This window comes from Amblyraja radiata, chromosome 16 (genome assembly GCF_010909765.2).
Source record: "Amblyraja radiata isolate CabotCenter1 chromosome 16, sAmbRad1.1.pri, whole genome shotgun sequence".
NCBI classification, from domain to species: Eukaryota; Metazoa; Chordata; class Chondrichthyes; order Rajiformes; family Rajidae; genus Amblyraja; species Amblyraja radiata.
In genome coordinates, this window is record NC_045971.1 from 13,194,529 (window position 1) to 13,220,626 (window position 26,098).

Below are 26,098 nucleotides of genomic sequence, written 5' to 3' on the forward strand. Positions count from 1 at the left end.
AAGACATTTGGACAGATTCATGGATAGGAAAGGTAGGAATTGGAACATGATGTAGGCAAATGGGTCCACCTCAGAAAGCACCTTATTTTGGTATGGATGAGTTGGGCTGAAGGGCCTGTTTCTGTGCAATACAATTCTATGACCATAATAAAGGGACGGCCACGTAATCAGGAAGACTACAAGGGGCCAGCACAGAATTTTGACTTTTCTCACACAGAATGATCAGCAAGGATATTGAGAGACCTTCTGCTCCCCCACTGTGGGTGAGAACACTGCCCATGGGGAGCAATCCATGCACTAGCTTAACTAGCTCCACTCAGCAAGGAGAGTGGTCATGCCAGCCAACTGGGATCCCTGAGCTAGTGGAAGGGAAATGGTTGTTCACTGGGACTGAAGAAGTTAGATAATGTAGATAGTGAGAAATCGCTTGTGGTGGCAAAAGCGTAAATCAGCTGAGGAATCGGATGTAAGGATGCAAGTTATGATATAATATTTGGTTCAGATTCATTATTGTCACATGTTCTGAGGTACAGTGAAAAGCTTTGTTTTGCATGCTGACCAAACTGATCAGATATACCAAACACAATTACAATCAGTTCAAACTCGTACAACAGTTCAAGCAAAGGGGAAGATACAGAGTGTAGATTATAGTTCTCAGCTCAGTTCCTCAGACAAATTCCAATGTGCTGGATGAGGTAGAGTTGAATCGAACCCTATTTTATGGAAAGGCCATTCAATAGCCTGATAATGGAAGGGAAGAAACTATTGGTACGGGCTGGTGTTGTTCACTTTCAAGCCTCTGTGCCTTCTGCTGGATGGGAGCAGGGAGAAGAAGAAATGTCCAGGGCAGGACAAGTCTTTGTTTATGTTGGCTGCGTTTCGGAGGCAGCATGGAGTGCAGATGGAGGCAATGGAAGGGAGTCTGGTCTGTGCGATGGACTGGACCACATCGACAAATCTCCGCAATTTTTTGCAGCCTTGGGCATTGCTGATGCCAAAGCAAGCTATGATGAAACCTGACTGAGTGTCTTCTGTGGTGCATCCAGCAAACTCGTTCTGGGCTGGATGCAGAATTGGGGGTAGGACCTTCAGGTGTGAGATAGTACTGGGGATAGCCAAGACTGTCCCTCAGTGTAGTCCCTCCCAAAGCACCACACCTCCTGGTCATATCCCTCCAGCAGCCCAAACGCTCCCTCACTGCTGCCCCTCCATCAGCTGGGCTGCTCTCTCTGAAGTGCTGGTTGCCAGTTCTCGGGAACATAAATGCTGGATAACCAAACTTTAGATAGAAAGCCCATCCTTAGGACTTCAAGGATGACTACCATTCACTTTAAAAATGATTACCATTATAATGAACCAGGATACCAAGGGTTATCAGCTCCTGTCCTATGCCATAACACCTGAAGAGAACCTTCCCCCTGTCTGTGCTTCTGCGAGAGTTCCAAGCAGGAGAATGACATGCAGGTGCATCAGGGGATGTGTAATGCATTGTAAGAGTTGTATTGGTCAGAGGGTGGTGAATCTGTGGAATACATTGCGACAGACAATTGTGGATGCCAAGTCAATGGATATTTTTATGGTGGAGATTGATAGATTCTTGATTAGTAAGGGTGCCGGGTTACGGGGAGAAGGCGGGAAAATGGGGTTGAGAGTTAACGATAGATCAGCCATGATTGAATAGCAGTGTAGACTTGATGGGCCAAATGGCCAAATTCTGCTCTGACAAACTTATGAACTATCCAAATGACATTGGCTGCTAGTAACAGGAAGCTGGTGTCTGACCCAGGGCCAGGAGCAGAGGCTGCTGGATTGGGAATCCAATGCAGAAGATGGTTATTGGGCATGTTAGACAAAGAGAGGTGGCTTTGTAGCTTCCTGGAGCTCATAAATCATTGACAAATAGATTGGTTTCATTGTCATTGTCCATTATTGGAAAAGTGCTACTATTTGTTCGTTGAATGCACTCAGTCAACATTAATCTATCACCATCCAACTGATCAAGTGCACATTTTACAACATGCATTTTCTTTTCAAATGCATTTAATCCTCGCTGATTCATTTACTGATTTCTGTACATTGGACACGTCAGTCAATTGAGTTTTGCGTCTGACCATGACACCATGTGCTATTGCTCCTGCATGTTGTATGTGTATCTCGGTAAACAATCAGACATCAGCACTGCACCTTTTTATCTCTTTCCTGAACCAGGATGGTCGCTGGAACGATGGTCCCTGCAACCTCACACTGCCAGCCATCTGCAAGAAACCAGGCTACGTCACTACACAGGGAGAGGAAGTGTTGGAGGACAATCTCGGCTGTTCAAAGGTCAGTTGCCTGATGCAATTCCTGATCGATCCAAAATCAAAACGCTCTGGTAGCCCACTTAGTGTTGCCTTGCAGAGCATCGAACATTTGGACTCTCTTGAACTTCAAGAGTGTTTTGTTGTCATATGTCCCAGATAGAACAATGAAACTCTTACTTGCTGCAGCACAACAGAATATGTAAACATAGTACACAACGGGAGAAAAAAAAGTTCTGTGTGTGTGTGTGTATATATATATATACACATGCACACATACACAATAAACAAACAATTATAGTGCAATAATAATAATAGTCTATTGTAGTTCAGAGCTTATTTATTGTTGTGTTTAATAGCCTGATGGCTGAAGGGAAGAAGCTGTTCATGAACCTGGACATTACAGTTTTCAGGCTCCTGTACCTTCTTCCCGATGGCAATGGTGAAATGAGTGTGTAGCCAAGATGGTGTGAGTCTCTAATGATGTTGGATACCTTTTTGAGGCAGAGACTTCGATAAATCCCATCGATAGTGGGGAGGTCAGAGCCGGTGATGGAATGGGCAGTGGTCACAACTTTTTGCAGTTTTTTCCACTCCTGGACTGTTCAAGTTGCCGAACCAGGCCATGAGGCAACCAGTCAGCATGCTCTCTACTGTGCACCTGTAGAAGTTCAAGAGAATCCTCTTTGACATACCGAATCTCCGTAATCTTCGCAGGAAGTAGAGGCGCTGATGTCATTTCTTTATAATTGCAGCAGCGTGCTGGGTCCAGAAAGGATAGATACCACAATCCAATCCAGTGAGCTGGCAGTTTGCAAGCTGTGGTTGTCAAATCCGAGATCATCTCTGTCCTCAGTCAGCCCCGGGCTTCATGCCCCTGTGCTATTTTCACTCAGTCATCCATACACTTACACTCTTCACTGAAATCTCGCATTGAAGTTCTCAGTTGACTTCCTTTCTTAGATAGAATCCACAGATAGAATCTACAGTTGATGCCCATGATCACTGCTTTCAGTTTCAATGCTTCTGACCTGATGCCTATGAACCCACTTTCCTCAATGAAGATTCAGTTTAGCAGTTAGCCTCTTGCCATTGGTCAATAACGACTGAATTGCTTTTGTGTGGACACATTTTTATCAGCTGCTAAATTGGGTATCAACTTGGTCTTTTTGCTTATAGTGATGCAGCGGTACCATGAGGATTGCTGATTTCAGTTCATGACGTGGATAGATTTACATCTCCGAATATAGATTTGAAAAATTCTCTTTTAAGGGGCCTTCTCTTCTATTTCTACTTTCCACTTTTTTTTTTTTTTTAATTTAAAAAAAAAAATTCTTTTTTATATACACACTTCACGTTTTTCTACTCTCTACCATCTATTTTTCCACTCTTTCCCCTTTCTATTGTTTTCTTTTTCTTGTCTTGCTTACTTCCTTCTCATAACATAAAACTGGAGGTTGTACATAGAATGGATTACGGTATGACATAGTTGGCACCTAAAATTAGGTGCCACTGTATTGTTTTGTACTGTATTAACTTCTAATAAAATAAACAAAAAACAAAAAAAAAAAGCAATGACCAAGTTGCACAAATATTTGAGAAAGTGGTGCAATTTTGGATTTTCTCACACAAGCGGGTTCCTCGACATGATGGCTTCTCTTTTAAATTCTTGATTGTTTTGTTTAACACGTGTGTTCTATCTACATAGTCAACATGCACACAAGCCTCCAGAACTGCTCCAGACCTGCAGCTAAAGGCTGTGCAAGAGTATCCCGAAGGGTCACTCTGCCTCTGCCCTTCCCCCATGGAGAAACTCTTGACCTCTGCTTGTCACTTGGCCTGAAGTCTGGACCTTGTGGTTCTGAGGACTGAGAACTATAGAACTATATCAAAGAACTATATCAGATACATTTCATTTAACAGGCATTGCAAAGTTCAGAACCTTGGCCTTGCCTTTCTCTAGGTTTAAGATTGATCTATCAATAACTAAGCTCATTGCTTGATTCCGCTCAAGAATCTGATTTTATAAACCAAAGTTGCTATAAAGGACTCAACGTCTTGTAGAATGAAATAATTCAACGGTTGAAGGTCATCTTTGGGGATTCAAGCAAGTTAGATGATGGTATCTGCTTTTATAGAGAGATAAGAAACCTTTATTCATTCTTTCATCATCGTTGAAAACATTAGTGATGCAGTGGTGCTGGTTTCCAACGGGAATGGTGACGGACGCACCTCACATCTCTGTCCTCCAGTTCCTGTGGACTTCAGCCGCTGGAAGTATAGGATTTTGGTGTGAGTGCTTAATCATCATTCCTTACAATGCTATGTACGACCGTGATCGCAACTTCCACTGAAGCATGGATGGCCGTTGGCTCGCTAGAAGCTCATCCGCCCTTTGCAGGTCTTGTTTTTGGTCCTGCTGGGGGGTCCACAGCCCTCTCCTCACCTGGCAAACCAGGTGGGGGAGACGGTTTAGTCACCGACTATCCGACCATGGAGCAGGTAGCACGGGATTACATTGAACCCGTGGCAGGGGGAACTCCCCCTGACCTGACGTAACAAAAGACCTCCTGTGTTGAAAACCACGACTGTGGAGAGATTTAAATATCCAAGAGTTAACAACCCGAGTGAAGTTAGTTTTGGCAACGGCAGTGAAGTTAGTGAACTTGTTTCACAGATGTATGCTTGCTGCAGCATTCCATATTCACTTATAACTCTAGAGGCTGTTTCTGCTCATTGAGTCTCTACCGGCCCATGGAGCAGACCTGTACCCCACGAAGTTTGCCTGGAATCCACTCACCGTATTCCCATCAATTCCACCGCTCACCAACACATTGGAGCAATTTGCAGTTTACAGAAGCCAATTAACCTCCGAACCTTCTGCTCAACAAAATCAACATTTTTTAATATAATGCCTTTAATTAAATGCAACCTCCCAATGCACTCAGAGGAACATGGTTGGCTCGAATCTGACCTAGAACCACCTGAGGAAATCAGAGGATCAAGCAATTGGACAGAAGATGGAATCACAAGGGTTGGTAGCCTCATGACCTCAACACTTACCGACCATGATTTCCCTGTAATCTCCTTGAGGCAGTAGGGTTATATATGACTGGATAAGAATACATGAGGTGTCCCAAAGCAGAAAAATACTAAGGGCCCTGAGTTACAGTGCATATGAAGGCCGGCGATAAAGTACACAAAGAGGTCCCCGGACCAGTCGGCAATATATTTTCTTTGTCATTAGAAACACCAAGAACAGTTACATGTTTAAAAGTTACCATATGCTTGCAGCCTAACCTTGACATGGAGCTGTGCCTGCTTCCCCAATCACATATTGCAGCCCTCTCTCTGAGCAAAAGTTCACCTTTCCAACTGGGAATGGAGGTCCACTGCTACTCTGCCGCAAAGAAAGACGAGCAATCAAGTTCCTTGGTGCCCTTGCCCATCTTTATCTCTCAGACCTTCTCCAGCCCAACAATCCCCTGGATCTCTGTGGTCTTCCAGCTTTGGCCTCCCCAACCCATAAATATCTTCCCCTAAATAAAGGCAGGAACGGGTTACTGATTGGGGATGATCAGCCATGATCACATTGAATGGTGGTGCTGGCTTGAAGGGCCGAATGGCCTACTCCTGCACCTATTGTCTATTGTCTATTGTCTTCACACCATCATTGGCTACCTTGTCCGCAGCTGCTGAGAAATTTCTTCCTTAAACCTCTCTGCCCCTCTGCCTATATTCAAGCTGTCCTTTGAAACCATGTCTTAGTTTAGTATAGTTTAGATTTACTTTAGTTTAGTATTACGTGTGCAAAGCCACAGTGAAAAGCTTTTGTTGTATGCAAACCTTTACCTGTGAGCAAACCTTTGATGATGCCGTATCTTGTAATGCTGGATGGTTGCTATATTTTGCTTGGTAAACACAGATGGAAAGTGCCATATTAACACAACCTTTTACTGTAAGCTTGTGAAAAGTGGGTCAGCCTTGGACTGAAATAAATTTTCAGATCCATCTCGATTGGCTTGGAAATACATCTGTATTATTCCCCTTGCATTGTACAATGGCTGCACTTCAAAGTACATTTCCTACAGATCTCAGGATGGCTAGAGATCATAAAATATATTTAAAATTCTGTCCAGCTGTGGAAGAGAACTAACTAATTCAGCACCAGGCACTTTCTCACTGGGTTGAAGTCCTCCTCCACACTCCAAGGAATACAGTTGTATGTTTTGAGTTGATCTTCCAACATTTGAGAGGATGTTCAATTCTCCTTGGTGTGAAAGGGCACATTTATAAATGAAATTATTTCACTTGGCAGTGTCCATTATGAAACCACCGCTCACCCACTTTGTGTGGAACTACATTAATCAAATGTTCAACCTCCCTTCAGACCCCGCGGGCTGCTGGAATTCCCTTTGTTTCTTTTACATGTTCTCTCTGGACCAGGAATGATGTACTGAACTCAGCAAGTTCTGAGTGCAACAGCCTCCAGTGTTCAGAAAACTAGAGATTTTTTGAAAAATTCCAAAATTGTTTTAGGTGAGAATTAGTCAACTGCTCTGCCAAATTTTAACCCCTAATGAATTAAAGAGGGGAAGAAAAAAACAATCAGCATTTACCTGAATTTACCAATATTTACCAGGAACAAAGAAAATCCTGGCATGTTATAGTTATAACAAAAGAATGAATCTATAAAATGACTCTCTGTACTGAATTCACCCCATTCACAAAGATTGGGAGGAATCATAGTTTTACACTCATCTGGGACCTAAGTGAAAAGGATAACCCAATGTTATATTTCGTGGCTTTACAGTCGTGTTGAACCAGTCCCACTCTCTGCCCAGTCTGTGGATGGCTATCCAACCACTGAACTTTCCAGTGAAGTAGATGAATTGAAAATGGGTATTTCAACATGGAGTTATTGTGATTGGGTTAATTTCAAGAACTGGTGCTCCACTAGAAAATGTTAAACTCTGTCCCTACCCACTGATCTGTCAGAACCTGCTCAGCTTTTGCAAAATTGCTGTGAACCAGTTTCTTGTTTTGCTGAGGAACATTGTGGGGATGACAGATACACAGCTGATGGTGAATCATCCCAAGCTTAAAGACTATCAGCACATTTTGATTCATTTATAACAACAACCCAATCAAGGAACTCCCATAACATGTCATAAAGTTATAGATAGAACTAGTGATTTTGTCCTGTTCAGTTTGCCTCTTGTCTCAAGGTCAGAGGATTATGAATTTAATCCCCACTTCATAGACTCTTGTTTCTGGTGCAGTATTGAGGGAGTTGAAGATGCTGTCTTAAAACATAGAAAATAGGTGCAGGAGGAGGCCATTCTGCCCTTCGAGCCAGCACCGTTTGAATGAGGCCCTTTGAGATAGGAGTGAAAGATTTCATGACAGTATTCAATAAAGAACTGAAGCATTCTCACTGGTGTCCTGGTCAATATTTGTATCTTAGCCAACATCTAAAGTCGATGACCTGGTTATCATGGAACCATGTTGTGTACAGTGGCTGCAGCAATTTCAATGTCATGGTGCAAAGTGTTTGATACAACCCTAGATCATGGTAGCTGCTAAATACAATGAATTATTGGCTTCCTTGGAACCCAGTCCATGTCTAATCAGTCTAATGTCCAGGAATTGGACTCAAATAATCTCAAATAAATTTGCCTCAAATAACCTATTTTACTGCCGAGACGCCCCACATTGGTTTTCCGGGACCTCCTTTCTTCTGCTATTGTTCCATTGGTTTTGGTGCTGATCTTCAATCCTGTGACAGTTTAGCACAGCAATTAACTACAGTTGTTTTCATAAGGCATACAGTGTGAATGAAAGTGCTTGTACAGTATTTCATGCCCTGGAAGAGAAAATGGTGTTGTAATGCAAAACCAGCCGCTGAGACTCCCACTCCTATTGAGCCTTTCAACAAATTTCACCAGTTGGCTTCCAAATGTGTCCTTTCCTACTGACTCTGCTGTCTGCCTTCAGAGGTAGAGAGGACAATCTCACTAGTCCATGCATGTCGCTGAGGGAGAGATGGATCAGCCATGATTGAAGAGTAGACTTGATGGGCTGAATGGCCTGATTCTGCTCCTATCACTTATGAATTTATGACATGACTTCTGTGTGTGATCGTGCTTGTTGCCATGATGACAAGAGGAGCCAGCCAGAATCCTTGGAGGCTGAATGGTTTTGAGGGGAAAAGACTTGTGGGCTTAGAAACGTTTTTCCTTGCAGTATGGAATTCCACAGAGAGCTGGGTACTGATTAGTCTAGTCAAATTTGGTTGAATTATGGAGGATAAATGAGCAGAATTTGTCCGAGCAGAATAATGGAGTTGAGGAAATAGTAATCAAGAAAGTCACATTTACTGTATACTCTTCTGTTTGGCATTGAATTCCTGGCGGGAATGCAGTGGGATGGGCCAAGTTATGAGGTAAAATGGTCTTTTCTTCTACTACCGATTCCAAAATCACTCAGAAACATCTCTGGATTAGTTCCATTGCTCCATTATGCAAGAGCAGTTCCAGCACCATGTGACCAGTGGCAGAGCCAAGGTCCAGGACATTGTACAGAATCAGGATGTTACCACTCAGTGGAAAGTGAAGGTGGTACTTACATTCGTGGGGGGCGGGGTGCACTTTAAGTGCGAGGTTTCCCAAAGTCTTCCCCTTAACGGAGCCTCGTTAAAGTTATTAGATTAGAAGCCTGGGTGAGCAGGAACAAGGTGCCTCACTCACACCATTGCTTGTGACGTTGTGAAGCTGGCAGGAAAGGATATAAAGTGCAAACAAAGGCAATAAGGGAGTCGTCGGGCCTTTCTGAAGCTGGACATTTTCATAATTGGCCATGAGTGGAAGGTCTGTGACGAATTACACAGTTGCAACAGTGTCCGTCTAATGGCAGGATAACAACGAGCTAAGAAGAATATCAGTGTGGAACCTCAGAACATTAACCCAAACCACAACATTGAACTTTGGACCCATGGACAAAGTCTCCTCTAAACTCTAAACAATTCAAAGTGGACAAGAACATGAAATGAAGGGTATCTTGGACATCTGAATTTCCCTGAAGGGATCAATAAAGTATTTATTATTATTTATTATTATTATTACTATTATTATTATCTTATTAATCAGCCATTTACATACCGCACCTGTTATTTCAGCTCCTGCTGTTGAATATCAAGTGGTTGTAAAATATCACCCTTCCTCTGGGTTTAATCCTTATCATTCAAGTTGAGTTTCCACTCATCTGCCATTCTGATAGATGGGGAATTCTGTCATGTAAAACTGTTACAGAAGCAATGTTTGTAAAGCAGCAACCATCACTTTTATAATCAAGTTGCTTGTACCTAGTTGGGCGGTCCAGAAGTTGCAAGAACGCTTATCATTGCAGCTTCCTGCTCGAATCACTAATATGTGCTTTTGTCACACTTACAGCAGATCTTTTTAGTGAGTCGATACAGAAATTCGGGCTGAGTTATTGAATGGCAGAACAAGCACAGGGCTGTCCACAGCCCACTCCTCCTTGTGTTCACTAAAGTGTACTTTCCCTCTCACCAGGGCTGGAGATTACATGGCTCTTCGTGCTATTTTGTGGGTGAGGAATCGGTGACTTTTGACGAGGCCTTGAAGAAATGTACTGATCAGAGGTCAACTCTGGTGACCATCCTCAACAGGTACTTGGGAATTCACTCAAACGTTGCGCAGGTTTAAACTCCCTCTCAATCTCCCATCCACAATCCTACTGTCATTATTGGTTCTGAATTGGGATTTATGGAATTGGGACCTCGTGGGGGAGGGGGAGGGTCTGGAACCAAGTAGTGGTATATCACAGCTGATGGAGATGCTCTTCAGTCTAAGTGGGCTTGCCATCATTGAGGTACCTGAATAGGTATTTAGAACTCCCGAGGACAATTTGAAATAAAGGAATGAAAATCCCGCCTGTTGTACAGTTCTGAGCTGTCTTTAAATAGTTTGCTATTTCAAATTATAAAGCCAGTGAGGGTCTTTTCGGGTCCAATCTCCTTTCCATCCAAAACTGCCTCCTCACTAGTTTTAAAATGCTCTCCTTAATTGTCCTGACTTTCTTTGCTTCTCCTGTTAGATTTGAACAGTCATTTATCATCAGCCTCATCCTCGGTCGCACTGGCAACTTCTGGACAGGTCTGCAGGATGCCAATCACCCAGGGGCCTTCCAGTGGATGGGAGGTGATGCCGTCTCCTTCACCAACTGGAATCGAAACCAACCAGGTAACAGCGCCACACTATTAAATCTGCCAGCTTAGGCAGCAATTTGGGACGGCACAGACTCAGCGTCAGAGACCCTGGTTCAATCTTGACCTCGAGTGCTGTCTGTGTGGAGTTGCACATTTTCCCTGTGACCCTATGGGTTTCCTCCGGTTCCCAAAGACGTCCGGTCTTGCAGCTTAATTGGCCTCTGTAAATTATCCCTAGTGTGTAGGGAGTGGATGCGAAAGTGGGATAACATAGGATTAGTGTATCAATGGCCGGGATGAACTCAGTGAGCCGAAGGGCCTGTTTCCATGCTGTATCTCCTGCTAAACTTCAACGCCAAGTAGATTACAGTTTCAGAGAGTCCAGTGAATTTGAAAGTGAAGTTCAGTAAAAAAAAGTTTAACACATGTGTAAATTAAAATCTCTGCACAAACTGCGTGGGGGTGCCAGGGAGGGGCGGGATGCTCACTGTAAAGATTGTGCATTTATATAAAGTCACATATCATCTTGCGCACTTGACGAGCTTTAACCTTAAGGGCTAAAGACCCAGAACTGGAAGGTGGATTTAGCTGGGTGGCACTCTTTCAACAGACACATACACAAAGGGTCACATCGTGATGTCCTGTGTTATAAGTTTTCTATGGCCGTGTAAAGTAATCCAAAGTCTTTCAAGCACAATGAATGGCCTAGAAGTTTTGGCCAGTGCTGTGTGGGACAAGAGAGAAAAGAGTTAATGATTTATACTGCATTTCCATGGTCTCAGCATCTGCTGAAGCACTTTACAGCCAACGAGATGCTTCTTTGAAGGAAGTCATTATTGTAGGAAATCCAGCAGCCAGTCCATGCACAGCAAGCTCCCTGGAGCCACACTGGGATGATGATCAAGCAAGATGTTGTTGGCCAAGAGATTGGGAGATAATCAAAATAAAGAGGAGAATGCGCTTGGATGCTCAACGGGTCAAGCAGCAGCTGAGGGGGAGAGACACAGTCAATGTTACAGATCAATAACATTTAAGCAGGGATAACTGTTCTTTGAAATAATGCTTTGAGATCTCTGAGGCCATCTGCGAGTGTAGGCTAGGGTTCCTTTTAGAATAGAGAGACAGAATCACAGGCAGTGCTGCACCCCACCGGAGTGCCAACCTCGAATGACCTCGTCATTCAGGAGGGGGCATGAAGTCTTTTAGACTTTAGACATACAGTGTGGAAACAGGCCCTTCGGCTCACCAAGTCTGTGCTGATCGCCGTACACTGACGCACTATCCTACACATACAAGGGCCATTTTACGACTATACCAAGCCAATTAACCTACAAACCTGTACGACTTTGGAGTGTGTGGGAGGAAACCGGAGCTCCTGGAGAAAACCCATGCAGATCACGGGAAGGACGTACTGACTCCGTGCAGACAGCACCCGTAGTCAGGATTGAACCCGGGTCTCTGGTTCTGTAAGGCAGCAACTCTACCACTGAGCCACCTCGACACTATGCGACAAAATGGACAGTCCTTGGACTCAGAAACAGGAGCGCAAGAAGAGCAAACTTTAATTATTTAGTTAGATGTCAGTGCACTGAAGCAAGCTTCTTCTCATGCTTTCAAGAGAGAGCTAGATAGGGCTCTTAAAAATAGCGGAGTCAGAGGATATGGGGAGAAGGCAGGAACGAGGTACTGATTGGGGATGATCAGCCATGATCACATTGAATGGCGGTGCTGGCTCGAAGGGCCAAATGGCCTACTCCTGCACCTATTGTCTATGGTCTATTGTTATATAAGGAGAAAGAGGGCAGTACAATGCGTGGAGAAAGACACTGAGCACTTATTGTCTGCAATGCGATTCTCCTGGGCAGACAGTTGTGAATCTGGGCTAGCTGGTATTTGGCTGCACCCTGATACGTAGCACATCTGGAACTAATATCAGGAACCAAAACAAGGAAATGAATGTGCAGTGTAAATGGATGGCTGTCTGTGTATAATTACTTTGACCAATGCAATGAAAACTGCTGTAGATTTTTGGATTTTGCAGCCCTTTATAATGCGGTTTTGTTCTATAATGGGCAGAACATACAAAACCCCGGCACGTTAATAGATTCCGCTGTAGTGAGAGGACGAATGCTGACGTTTCATTCCTCTTTGGTTCACATCATCAGATTTTTTTTTTTTATTTATCGAAAACAGCCATAATGTGAATGTTAAAGGTTTTGCTTTTCATCCCCCTGACCTGAAGTTTTGACCGAGGCTATCCCACATGCAATTCAAGCATTTATTGGCCATTCCTTTTCGTCCCGAGAGAGCAATAGTTCTTTTCATAGTAGTTGGAGACTACTGCATGGCTTGCCAATCTGGTTCAGGGTTCACCAAATTGGATAGACACAAAATGCTGGAGCAACTCAATGGGTCAGACAGCATCCCTGGAGAAAATGGATAGAAGACGTCTTGGGTTGGGACCCTTCTTCAGACCAAATTGGAGTTGCATGAAGGACATAAAGGTTTCCTTCAATGAAGGACAGCCGTGCGTTTGAGCAATAATGCAAGGGTTTCTTTGTAAACTTTTATTGATGGTGCCATTTATTTTTTATTCATTCTCAAATGGCTAATGGTGGGCTATGAGGCTGAATTTATTACCAAAACCCTCAGGACTGCTAGTCCAGCAACATAACTATAGTAAAATTCAACTTTCTAACACACTCAGAACTTTGGTGCTGGATTGACAGATTTTCCAGACATTCAGATTATTAACACTCCAACGCCTCTCTAATTATTTTTAGATGTTCCTCAATAGAATAATAAATAATAATAAATATGCCTATTAACCCAGTAAGTTTAAAGGGAGCAAACAAAGGTACTGTGTATCTTCCCCATTGCTCTATCTATCATATTTGAGTTTGACTTTATTGTATTCATGCATAATGTATCTGAACTGTTTGGATAGCATGCAATACCTGGAGAATTGTGTGCAGTTTTGGTCCCCAAATTTGAGGAAGGACATTCTTGCTATTGAGGGAGTGCAGCGTAGGTTTACAAGGTTTTCCCGGGATGGCGGGACTGTCATATGTTGAGAGAATGGAGTAGCTGGCCTTGTACACTCTGGAGTTTAGCAGGATGAGAGGTGATCTCATTGAAACATATAAAATTGTTAAGTCTTGGACACGCTAGAGGCAGGAAACATGTTCCGATGTGGGGGAGTCCAGAACCAGGGGCTACAGTTTAAGAATAAGGAGTAAGCCATTTAGAACGGAGACGAGGAAACACTTTTTCTCACAGAGAGTGATGGGTTTGTGGGATTCTCTGCCTCAGAGGGCGGTGGAGGCAGGTTCTATGGATGTATCAAAAGAGAGAGCTAGATAGGGCTCTTAAAAATAGCGGAGTCAAGGGATATGGGGAGAAGGCAGGAACGGGGTACTGATTGGGGATGATCAGCCATGATCACATTGAATGGCGGTGCTGGCTCGAAGGGCCGAATGGCCGACTCCTGCACCTATTGTCTATTGTCGATTGTCTAAAACAAAGCTTTTCACTGTACTTTGGGACTCGTGACAATAATAAACCTAAACCTAAGCAAGGTTTAAAGAGGTGCAGGACAGGTTTTTTTACACAGTGTGGTGGGTGCCTAGAACGCACTCTCAGGTGTGGTGGAGTAGTCCAATTCCCCAGTGGCATTTAGGAGGCTTGTGGATATGTGGGGAATGCGCAATCTATGGATCATTTGCCGACAGTGGAGATTAGTTAACTTACCATCTAGTGCGGCATGGACCTTGTGGGCTGAAGGGCTTGGTCCTGTTCTATGTTCTCAAGAGAGTTTCTCAGCAAAGCAGAATTTTGGACAGGTGTATGAATTCTGCAGCCGCCCCACGTGCAGGCTGCTTATGGTAGGTGATGCAACACTGGATGATATACCTCTCCAACCTCACTCAGAGGGCAAGGAGTTGTTGTACATCCCAGCCCAACAACCCACCCTCCTCCCCTCCCCTCCCCTCTCACAGTTAACCCAGGCTATGCTCAACATTAACCAGAGACTGAATTATTGAACCTTCTAGGTCTGTGTGCTGCCTGATCAGGCACATGTGTTGCTGGTGGATACAGTTCAGGGTGAGACCCTTCTTCGGACTGAGAGGGAAGATCACTCTCAGTCTGAAGAAGGGTCCCGACCCAAAACATCACCTATTCCTTTTCTCCAAAGATGGAAAGACTGATGGTGAAGACGGAATTACACATTTCTTGCATACCCACATGTTGGGAGGCACCTTTTACCTGTCGTTACGTTAATATTTACACGTAAAATAAAATGAGACCTCTGGCCTAAATTCACTTACTTGATTTTTGGCAAAAGGCTATCCTTGCAATGTCTGAATCCTTGCAATGAACCAAAGAGGCATCTAAAGCTCACTATTATACATAGTTACTCCAGCATTTTGTGTCTCTCTTCGGTGTAAGTCTGCACTTGCAGTTCCTTCCTACACAAGTTGCTGGTGGAGAGGTAGTGTAATGGATGGATAGTTAGGTCAGGCTGCAAAAGTGTTGATTCAGTCTTCATCTTATGGAAACACTGCTGAGCAGCGAAATGTTTTTTTGGCAGCAAATTACAGAGAACTCAGATAAAGTTCTTATTGGGGAACATTACAACCTCGCTCTTAATGACATAGTAAGGTTCACAAATTGCATAAAGCCATTCTTGTATCCATCATCCAGCTGAAAGCAATTTACAATTTAATTGGTTATTGACTATTTATGCTTATGTATGGTGATCTACAGAGCGATATGTGTAGTTCAGGGCAATGATTATTTAAACCACAAATATGTGTAATAGTGAGCTTTAGATGCCTCTTTGGTGCGTTGCAAGGATTCAGACTGATTGCCTTTTGCCAAAAATCAAGTAAGTGAATTGAGGCCAGAGGTCTCATTTTGTTTTGTTAGTAATAATTCATGTAATGCCATCAACAAGTAAAAAGTGCCTCCCATCATGTGTGTATGTAAGAAATATGTAATTCCGTCTTCACCATCAGTCTTTCCATCTTTGCTTTTTTGTTAGTCCAAGTACTTATAAGCATTCCAACTCTAAAATATGCCCAAACCTCACCTATTAAGATCAGGAGGTTGAGATGTTTTACTGAAATGTGTGTTTTTTTAATGTGTGGGATTGGGATTGGGATAATGGTACATAAATTCCAGCAGGAGTAACTTCTGAAGAAGGGTTTTGGCCTGAAACGTTGCCTATTTCCTTCGCTCCATAGATGCTGCTGCACCCGCTGAGTTTCTCCAGCACTTTTGTCTACCTTCGATTTTCCAGCTTCTGCAATTCCTTCTTAATAACTTTGAATCTGATGGATTAGAGCAATGAAGTCATTTTACTCTTTGATTGGGGCTTGTTAAATGTAACCAATGCATAACCAACAATTTTTTGACAAGCTACCAGAGATGATAATGCGATTAATGTTGATAAAGTGTCCAATAACAAGGTTGTCGGCAAACAATAAACAAACCTAGAAACCTTTTAAAGTGTAGAATAAAAGAGGTAGTGACAACGAAATAGTCTTGCGATCGGAAACAAATTGTAGTGAAGAGTTGCCTTGTTGGTTCTGCCCAAGGTATTAAGGTATTGCCCAAGGGCTGGTACTGGAGGCACTGCATTTTTTTGAAACATTAATTTTTGGATTGGAACACATTAATATTTGCAACTTAAAACTTGGAACTGTGAGCAGGAAGTTAATTGGTTTTAAGAGGATATAGACAGCCTGGAGGAATAAGTATTCACAGCAGGATGAATTTAACATGCAAAGTGTGAAATGATAATTAGGACCATTGAGGAAAGGCAATTTAATATAACGTTCTGAAGGAGTGGCAGGAAGAGAGGGACCAAGTGCATGCAAAGCTTTAGAGGTTGTAGGTTATTTTGAGAGAGCCATTTAAAAAAAATCATTTGAGATCCTGAGGTTTTTTGAGAAGAGGTGTAGAAAACAAAAGCAAGGAGGGTGTTTGAAATTGTATAAAATACTGGTTTAGTCCCAACCACAATATTGCATGTGGTCCTGGAGACCTTACTTTAGAAATAATGTGAACACGTTCGAGAGGGGGCAGGATACACTAGGTAGAATTGACTCGTGTAGAAGGATCACACAGACTGCAGATGCTGGAATCTTCAGTAAAAGACAAAGTGCTGGAGCAACTCGGCAGGTCAGGCAGCATCTATGGAGGGAATGTTTAGTCTGAAGAAGGGTCCCAACCTGAAATGTCGTCTGCCCATTCACTTTACAGCCGCTGCCTGACCTGAGTTCCTCCAGGACTTTAGTTTTTTTTGCTCATGAATGAGGGAGCTCAGTTTCACCAGAGAAGTGAAGAAGATGCAATTGTTCTCCTTGAAGGGGGTTGGGAAGTGTTCAATGTCAGCAAGGCTTAGAAAATGTGAATTAAGTGAAAGTTGCTCCATTGAATGAAGAAACAAGGACCATCGATTCAAAGTGAACGGCATACAAATCAGAGAAGACAAAGGAATAACTCCTCATTCAGAAGGTAGTCATGATCTGGTATCTACTTCCTCACAGGAAGCAGATTCAATTATTGCTTTCAATAAAGAATGGAACTGCACATGAAGGAGAAGAGCATAAAACCAGAAGAAAGGAGCAGTCATCGGCTGCTTCAATCTGGACTTCCACTGTTACGCTGATGACACCCAGATCTACCTTGGCACCAAATCCCCCCACAACCCCCCCCCCCCCCCCCCTCTCCCATATCAACTCCTGTTTGTCAGCTATAAAAACCTGGATGCAACATAATTTCCTCAAACTCAACAGCGATAAGACAGAATTCCTCCTCATAGGCTCCAAAGCCACACTCAGCAAAATCAATAACCCCACTCTCACCATCGACGGCACCACTGTCTCCCCATCTCCCCAGGCCCGCAACCTTGGCGTGATCTTTGATTCCACCCTCTCCCTTGAGCCTCACATCCGCCATGTCATTAAAACCTCCTTCTTTCATCTCCGCAACATCGCCAAACTCAGACCCTCTCTCACACCGCCTGCTGCTGAAAGACTCATCCATGCCTTCATCTCCTCCCGACTGGACTATTGCAACTCACTTCTCCTTGGCATCAGCTCCACCTACATCAACCGACTCCAACTGGTCCAGAACGCAGCCGCCCGACTCATCACCCACACCAAATCCTGGCATCACATCACTCCAGTCCTCAAAAAACTTCACTGGCTTCCCATCTCCCACCGGATCACCTACAAAATCCTGGTCCTCACCTACAAAGCCCTCTACCATCTGGCCCCCCCATATCTCACCGATCTCCTCTCCCCCTACCAACCCTCACGGTCCCTCAGATCCACATCAGCCGGTCTCTCCATCCACAAGTCCAACCTCCGCAGTTTTGGGGACAGAGCCTTCTCCAGGGCAGCTCCCAGGCTCTGGAACTCCCTCCCCCAACTGATCCGCAATTCCGTGTCCCTCACCATCTTCCAGTCCCGCCTCAAGACCCATCTCTTCACCTCTGCCTATCCTTAGCCCCACGTCCCCGTCCCTTTTCATCTGTGCATTAATTGCCTCATACTGTGTTTTGTATTGAATTCTGTCTTTACTTTGTGTACTAGTCATGTCTCTACTATTTATTTCATTCCCCTTACATGTTTTTCCTCTACATGCTCAATTTTTGTAAGGTGTCCTTGAGACTCTTGAAAGGCGCCCATAAATAAAATTTATTATTATTATTATCGGCTATCTCTGCCATTCAGTGCAATCATGGCTGATCCTTTATCCCTATACAATATTAGCTATCTTTTTATACAAACTGAGACTTTTGTGGAAGATAGACACAAAATTCTAGAGTAACTCAGTGGGACAGGCAACATCTCTGGAGAGAAGGAATGGGTGACGTCAAGACCCTTCATCAAACGTCACCCATTCCTTCTCTTCTGAGATGCTGCCTGTCCCGCTGAGTTACTCCAGCATTTTGTGTCTATCTTCAATTTAAACCAGTATCTGCAGTTCTTTCCTACACACTGAGCCTTTAGTGACCTGAAATCTGCCCACCTCTTAAATATATTCAGTGTCTTGGCTGCGCCATCTATCGTGGTAGAGAATTCCATGGGCTCGCCTACAAGTGATGAACTTTCCTGTCCTACTCGCCCTAAATGTCTAATCCCAGCCTTGGAAATTGTAACCCTTTCTTCTAGACCTCTAGTCAGGAGAGGTCTATGTGAGGCAAGTAGTTGCAGGGTTACAGAGAATGGGCTGAGGAGTAGTTCCGATAGATAGCGCTTGCAGAGAGCCAGCATGGATTTGATGGGCTGAATAGCCTCCTGTAATACTGCTGGGAAGTTTTAAAAGTTCGCAGATGCTTGATTGAATGTTGCTTCTCCAAGATGAGCTGTTTGACTGCAGGGCCTGAGCTACAGGGAGAGATTGAGTGAGCTAGCACTTTATTTCTTGGATCGCGGGTGGCTAAGGGGTGATCTTATACAACGACATGCAAGAGACAGTTGGACAGGTACATAGATAGGAAAGGTTGAGGGGATATGAGCCAAATGTGGGCAAATGGATCGAGCTTAGATGGGGCATTTTGGTCGACTTGGATAAGTTGGCTTGAAGGGCTTGTTTCCGTGCTATATGAGTCTATGTTTAATGAGGAAGTTCTGTAGCTTGAGATTTAACTGGCTGAAGACATTGTCTAGTGATAAGGAATTGGTGGCACAGAGTTCTGGGAGATTGGTAGGGATGGAAGAGTTTGCAATCAAATGTTGGAGCCATTTGTGTTTTGTGACAGTATCTGGAATCTAGAGGACTGAAAATGGTCAATCAGAGGAGATGTAGTAGGGCTGAACCACACAGAACTATAGCAGGGTGCAGTCAATTCACTCGCTAATGGGTGCCCCTTCTTTATTGCATACGTAGGGATCTCTGGTGGAAACTATCCTCCATTGTAGTGACTTCTTGCCTCAAGCAATGTGTAAGATGAGCCAAATCCTTCTTGATGATTGAATGAATTAAATAATTCTTGGCAGGGGACTGGAGTTTAAATCTGGGAGGCACACTCATTTTAAATGGCATTGAAGTTGTAATCTGCTGCATGGCTGTCATATGGCAGACCAGCAACTATTTCACCCATGGACCTGCCATTGATGGAAATATAAACTTGGATAAAAGGTCCAAATAACTGCATATAAAATGCTCCATACGTTGCCCAAGTCACACAAATTCACAAGTCTCTATTGAATATGCTTTTTAGTGAAGAGGATCATCTGTGGAATATTAGACCCAAGACCCAGGTATGGGAAGTGTGATAAAACATGAACGCAGAAGTTTCACAGAGTGAGAGTGTCTTATTGAAGCACTACGTTTCAAGTCGTGGTGCTGTGCGGGGCGGTCAAACCAATCGCACTAAAGGGATTATCCTCCACTGTGTTGCATCATCTCTGCACAGTTAGCAACCTGATCAATAGCAGGGTGCAATCAAATAACAAACTGCTGAAGGAACTCAGCAATTCAGGCAGCATCCATTGAAGGAAATAGATAAATGACGTTTCGGATCAGGACCCTTCTTCAGACTGTCTGCCCATTTCCCTCCACAGATACTGCTGAAACTATTGCGTTGCCCCAGCGGGTTGATTTTTTTTTTTGTTCACTGTCTGCAGATTCCTGTTCACTGTCTCCAGGATGCAATCAATTCACCTGCTGTCATAGATGGTGATTGATATAGGTACACCTAGAGGAGAAACTGAACAAGTGTTAGGGTTGTGGTGCTTCGAGTAAGGGCCTGCCTCGGCCTTAATGGTAGCTCTTTAACTTTGGGGGTTACAGCAACCTGAGCCTTAAAATGTGGCTAGAATTGTCAGACCAGCTATTTTTTTGAATGAGACTTCAAATGAGACGTCTGTGTAGATATAAAAATATTCATGACATTCCTTAGAAGATAAGCAAGGTTATTCTTCCCCAGAGTCCTGGCCAATATTTATCCTTCTGTTAATACCAGCATGAAAACAGATCAGCTGGTTAGTGCATTGCCTTTTTGGAAGACTTGATATAAACAATCTTGTTGCCACGTTTGCCAAATGCTGATAGCAACAGCACTCTATAACTGGGTTATAAACTGCAGTGGAGTGTCCTGAGTGTGTGTTGTTATTTAAATTGTTCCTCCTTTATAAATGTGGAAAACATCCTCTGAATCCACCCATATTTTAAGTGGCATTATTCTGGTCTTGACTGTGTGATGTTTCTCCAATGCTGTGTCTGCCCCCCCGATACTGGCATGCTGAATGATGCATTGGTCCTTGCGTTACAGGATATAAAGGTGGCTGTGTGGTGCTGGCCACAGGAAACTCTGTCGGGTTGTGGGAGGTGAAGGACTGCAACAGTTTCCGGGCCAAGTACATCTGCAGGCAGAACCTGGCAACTTCTCTCGACCCAGGGGTTGGACCAGTGATTCCAACGCCGAGTGTTACTGGAAGCTGCCCGCCGGGATGGGTATCATCACCAACACTCCGCTATTGCTATAAGGTAAGGAGAATGCAACTCTTCTACACCAAGGGGGGGAGGGGTAGAATTGCTGCCTTACAGCACCAGGGACCCGGATTCAATCCTGACTACTGGAGCTTGTCTGTTCAGAGTTTGTACGTTCTCCCCGTGAACCTGCGTGGGTTTTCTCCAGGCGGTCTGGTTTCCTGCAACACTCCAAAGGCATACAGGTCTGTAGGTTAATTGGCTTGGTAGCATTGTAAACTCCCTGGTGTGTTTGTTGGGTAGTGCGTTAGTGTACGGGGATCGCTGGTCGGCGCGGGCTCCGTGGGCCGAAAGGCCTGTTTCTGTGCTGCATCTCTAAACTATAAAAGATAAACTAAAATTTATCAGAAAACAGTCATTCTCCATCTCAAATAAAAACAGAAAATGTTAGAGAAACTCTATTGGTTAGGCAGCACCTGCAGTGATAGAAAGAGAGTTTGCATTTCAGTAATGATGGGACATTTTTACTATTTCTCTTTCCACAAATATTGGCTATTTTAGTCATAGTCATAGAGTGACACAGTGTGGAAACAGGCCCTTCGGCCCAACTTGCCCACACCGGCCATTCCCAATATGTCCCAGCTACGCTGGTCCCACCTGCCCACGTTTAGTCCATATCCCTCCAAACCTGTCCTAACCATGTACCTGTCTAACTGTTTTGTAGATGTTGGAATAATCCCTGCCTCAACTACTTTTTTTAGCAGCTTGTTCCATACACTCTCCACCCTTTGTGTGAAAAAGTTACCCCTCACTATATGGAGTTTGCATGTTCTCCATGTGACGGCGTGGGTTTTCTCTGGGTGCTCTGGTTTCCTACCACATTCCAAAGACGTGCAAGTTTGAGGGTTAAATGGATTCTGTAAATTGGCCTTAGAGTGTAGGATAGATCTGATGATCGTTAATCGGCGCGGACCCGGTGGGCCAAAGGGCCCGTTAACACGTTGTATCTCTAAACTAAACAAAACTAAACCACTGATGGTTTGGTACTGCCATCAATTCTGACATTTCTCTGACTTCATCTGCTCCCAGCAGATAATCCCTAAATGTGTAGGAAGGAACTGTAGATGCTGGTTTAAACTGAAGATAGAGACAAAATGCTGGAGTAACTCAGTGGGACAGGCAGCATCACTGGAGAGAAGGGATGGGTGACGTTTTGGGTCGTTTTCTTCAGACTGATGTCAAGGGAGAGGGAGATACATAGATAAGGAAACATCACCCATTCCTTCTCTCCAGTGATGCTGCCTGTCCTGCTGGGTTACTCCAGTATTTCTATCTTTTAGATAATCCCTAAACCTATCTTCTATTATCTCCTTGACTGGATAAATCAAGAGTTTGCTTGATAACATTGCCGTGGTGTTATGTTGCTATTGATTCTCATTGGCGTCTTTGTTCATCAGGGACTAGTCTGTAGTGATTTGTGCAAATTTAGCATGGTGTATCAAATACTGTCACTCAGTTGCCTACCACATCCTGTCCCACATGTACCAGACAGTGATGACAATGTGGTCTGCCAGATATCCAGGCAAGTCTTTGGAGATTGGCCCAGTCAGGAGGAACTGTGTGCATTCACTGACAACACAACAAGTCAGTGTATATATGACTAAACAGCAGTTTGGCAGGTTACATGAGCTTAGCTCAGTCATGTTGACAAAAGAGACCAAACTGAATAAACGTCACGTAAATATTCTTCTATTGGAATGTTTCCGGTTTCAAGAATGAATTTTCTACCTGTCACCTAACCTTTCCGATGAGACTGGCCTGTACAACCTGATTTATTAATGAGCAATTGGCTCTGGTGATTGAGCGTGTCACCGGGTCACCAGGGAGGTATGCAGAAAAGTTTTTCTTCAGTTTGTGCCTGTTGTCTATCTTTGCAGTTTAATGGGATCACTGGGCTCTTCGCTGCTTTAGCAGGAACGCATTTGACCCCGAGCATTGCTGAATATTTCATCAGAATCTGGCTTCACTTGCAGACCAGATGGTTTCTCAGTGTGCGGAGGTGTTCTCTGAAGCAGTTCGCACACAATCCACGGGATCCATCACCTTCCAGGATTCGATAATTAATCCCGCTCGCAGCAACCTGAGCTTCTGGGGCCGTTTCTGGATCTGCACGAGAATGAGTCAGTATCTGCTTTTAAGACTGGGCCGAGTGCCACGATGCAGCTCGATGAGAATCTGCGTGGGGTTTGGTGGACAGCTGTTTTGATGTGAAATCACAAGTCGTGGTGAATCACGCCGCCTTGACTGTGGGACGGCAGCTCAGCGAGTGAGACGCAGACATTGCCTTCCTTTGTCACGTCAGACTGGCAGCAGTCTCAGAAACGAGCCTTGGGAGAGGCTAATGCTCAGAAACCTCCTGCTCTGCCTCGAATGAAAATGATGGGCCTGTGGTTTGTTGAGCCTGCCTGCACACATCCCAACTGGAGTATCAAAACCAGACACATTGTCACTTCTCCCGCCTCAGTAGTATTTCCCAGGAGTGTTTAGTTTTGAGATACAGCACGGAAACAGGCCCCCCGGCCCACCGAGTCTGCCCCGACCAGCGATCCCCACGCACTAACACTATCCTTGACACATTGGGGACAATTTACAATTTTACCAAGTCTACAAACCTGTACGTGTTTGGAGTGTGGGAGGAAACCGGAGCACCCGGATAAAACCCACGCGATCACAGGGAATAGTTACAAACTCCGTACAGACAGCACCAGTAGTCAGGATCGAACCCGGGTCTCTGGTGCTGTAAGGCATCAACTCTACTGCTGCGCCACTGTGCCGCCCCAATGAGAGGCAATACATTGAGCAGGAAACCCAGTGCCAAAAAGGTGGAAAATCCCTCTCATGGCCCCCTTAAGATATCAGCAATCTTTACACTTGGATGGCCACATTTCTGCTGGATCCAGATTGGGAACAAGGGCTCACAGTGAGTTTCCATTCCCCGGCCAAAGACTGGAAAGGCGCATATAGACGTCAAGTGTTTTATTGTCATAGGTCCCGGGTGGGACAATGAAATTCTTACTTGCTGCAGCACAACAGAATATGGGAATATGTAAACATAGTACATAACGGGAGAAGAGAAAAAAAAGAAAAAGTTCAATAAGTAACAAATATAGTGCAATAATAATATAGTCTTTTGCAGTTCAGAGCTCAGAGCTTATTTGTTGTTGTGTTTAATAGCCTGATGGCTGTAGGGAAGAAGCTGTTCCTGAACCTGGACGTTACAGTTTGCAGGCTCCTGTACCTTCTTCCTGATGGCAATGGTGAAATGAGTGTGTGGCCAGGATGGTGTGGATCTTTGATGATTTTACCTGCCTTTTTGTGGCGGTGACTACGATAGATCCCTTCAACGATGGGGAGGTCAAAGCCGGTGATGGACTGGGCAGTGGTCACAACTTTTTGGAGTCTTTTTCGGTCCTGGATGTTCAAGTTGCCGAACCAGGCCACAATACAACCAGTCAGAATGCTCTCTACCGTGCACCTGTAGAGGTTTAGGAGAATCCTCTTCGACATGCTGAATCTCCGTAATCTTCTCAGGCAGTAGAGTCGCTGATGTTCCTTCTTTATAATTGCATCGGTGTGCTGGGTCCAAGAAAGATCTTCAGAAATATGCACGCCCAGGAAAATGAAGTTTTTGACCCTCTCTACCATCTTCCCATTGATGTGAACGGGATTGTGGGTCCTCATCCTTCCCTTACCAAAGTCCACAATCAGTTCCTTGGTCTTACTGATGTTGAGAGCCAGGTTGTTGGGCTGGCACCATTTGGTTGGTCAGTCAGTCGAGCTCACTTCTATACTGACTCGTCCCCATCTGTGATTCGTCCGACAACAGTGGTATAGTCGGTGAACTTGATGATGGAGTTCGCACTATGTCTGGCTATGCAGTCATGGGTATAGAGTGAGTAAAGCAGGGGGCTGAGCACGCAGCCTTGAGGTGCTCCCGTACTAATTGTTGCTGAGGATGAAGTGTTTCCGCCAATTCGAACAGACTGTGGTCTGTGCATGAGGAAGTCAAGGATCCAATTGCAGAGGGATGCGCAGAGACCCAGTTCCGTAAGCTTGGTAACCAGCTTTTTTTTTTTTTTTTTTTTTTTTTTTTTTAAAATAAAAAATATTTATTCAAATATTAAAATTGTATTTACAATACAATAAAACAAAACACCACCATAATACAAGATCAACAAATATGCTAATCAACTGCTAAACAACTATATTACAATCCTTGTCAAGGATACATTCAACCCCCCTCGGTGCCCAGCGGTCGCGGAACTCCCTCAGGGTGCCCGTAGACAGGGCGTATTCCCTTTCCATCCACACCCGGGCACGGACGTATCCCCGGAAAAGGGGCAGGCAGCCGGCTCGGGTAGAGCCCTCCACCGTCTGGCGCCGTGACTCGCGGATGGCCAGCTTGGCCAGGCCCAGGAGCAACCCAACCAGGACATCTTCAGCCCTCCCATGGTAACCAGCTTGGAAGGGATGATAGTATTAAACGCCGAGCTGTAGTCTATAAACAACAGCCTGACGTAAGTGTTTTTATTGTCCAAGTGATCCAATGCGGAGTGGAGAGCCAGTGAAATTGCATCCTCCGTTGACCTGTTGTGGCGATATGCGAACTGTAGTGGCGGTATGCGAACCCTCTGCTCCAGTTGCGACTGGGAATGGTAGTGCAACTAGTCAGGATACTGCTTGACGGCACCCAAGACACAAGTTCAATTCTGACTTCTGATGCTGTCTGTGTGGAGTTTGCATGATCTCTCCTAGATCACATGGGTTTTCTTGGGATGCTTTGGTTTCTTCCTGCATACCAAAGAAGTGTGGGTTGCTAGTTGCACCTGATTATATGTAAATGGTAGAATCTGGGGGAAGTTAATTGGAATATGGGGAGATTACATGGGAGCAGTGTAAATGGGAGTTGGATGGTAGCCCTTGCCTGAAGCCCCTGCGAATTTGACTTTACGGCCCTCTAGGTGTGTGAACAGAAATTGCAGGCATACCTACACGACCCATTATTTTCCACAAGCTGAGGAGGCTTTCTGTAAATGTGGTCTCCAGCAACTTCATCTCC

The 26,098-nt window shown here is 44.3% G+C and overlaps 1 protein-coding gene across 1 annotated transcript in view; it reads left to right on the forward strand.

The window, feature by feature from the left end:
- Positions 1–26,098, forward strand: part of mrc2 (mannose receptor C type 2) — a 145,642-nt gene that overhangs the window by 58,094 nt on the left and 61,450 nt on the right. Inside the window, exons 9-12 of the mRNA XM_033035115.1 lie at positions 2,209–2,325; positions 9,875–9,990; positions 10,419–10,564; positions 20,822–21,036. Coding sequence (XP_032891006.1) covers positions 2,209–2,325; positions 9,875–9,990; positions 10,419–10,564; positions 20,822–21,036 — 594 coding nt within the window. The remainder of the gene's footprint in view (positions 1–2,208; positions 2,326–9,874; positions 9,991–10,418; positions 10,565–20,821; positions 21,037–26,098) is intronic.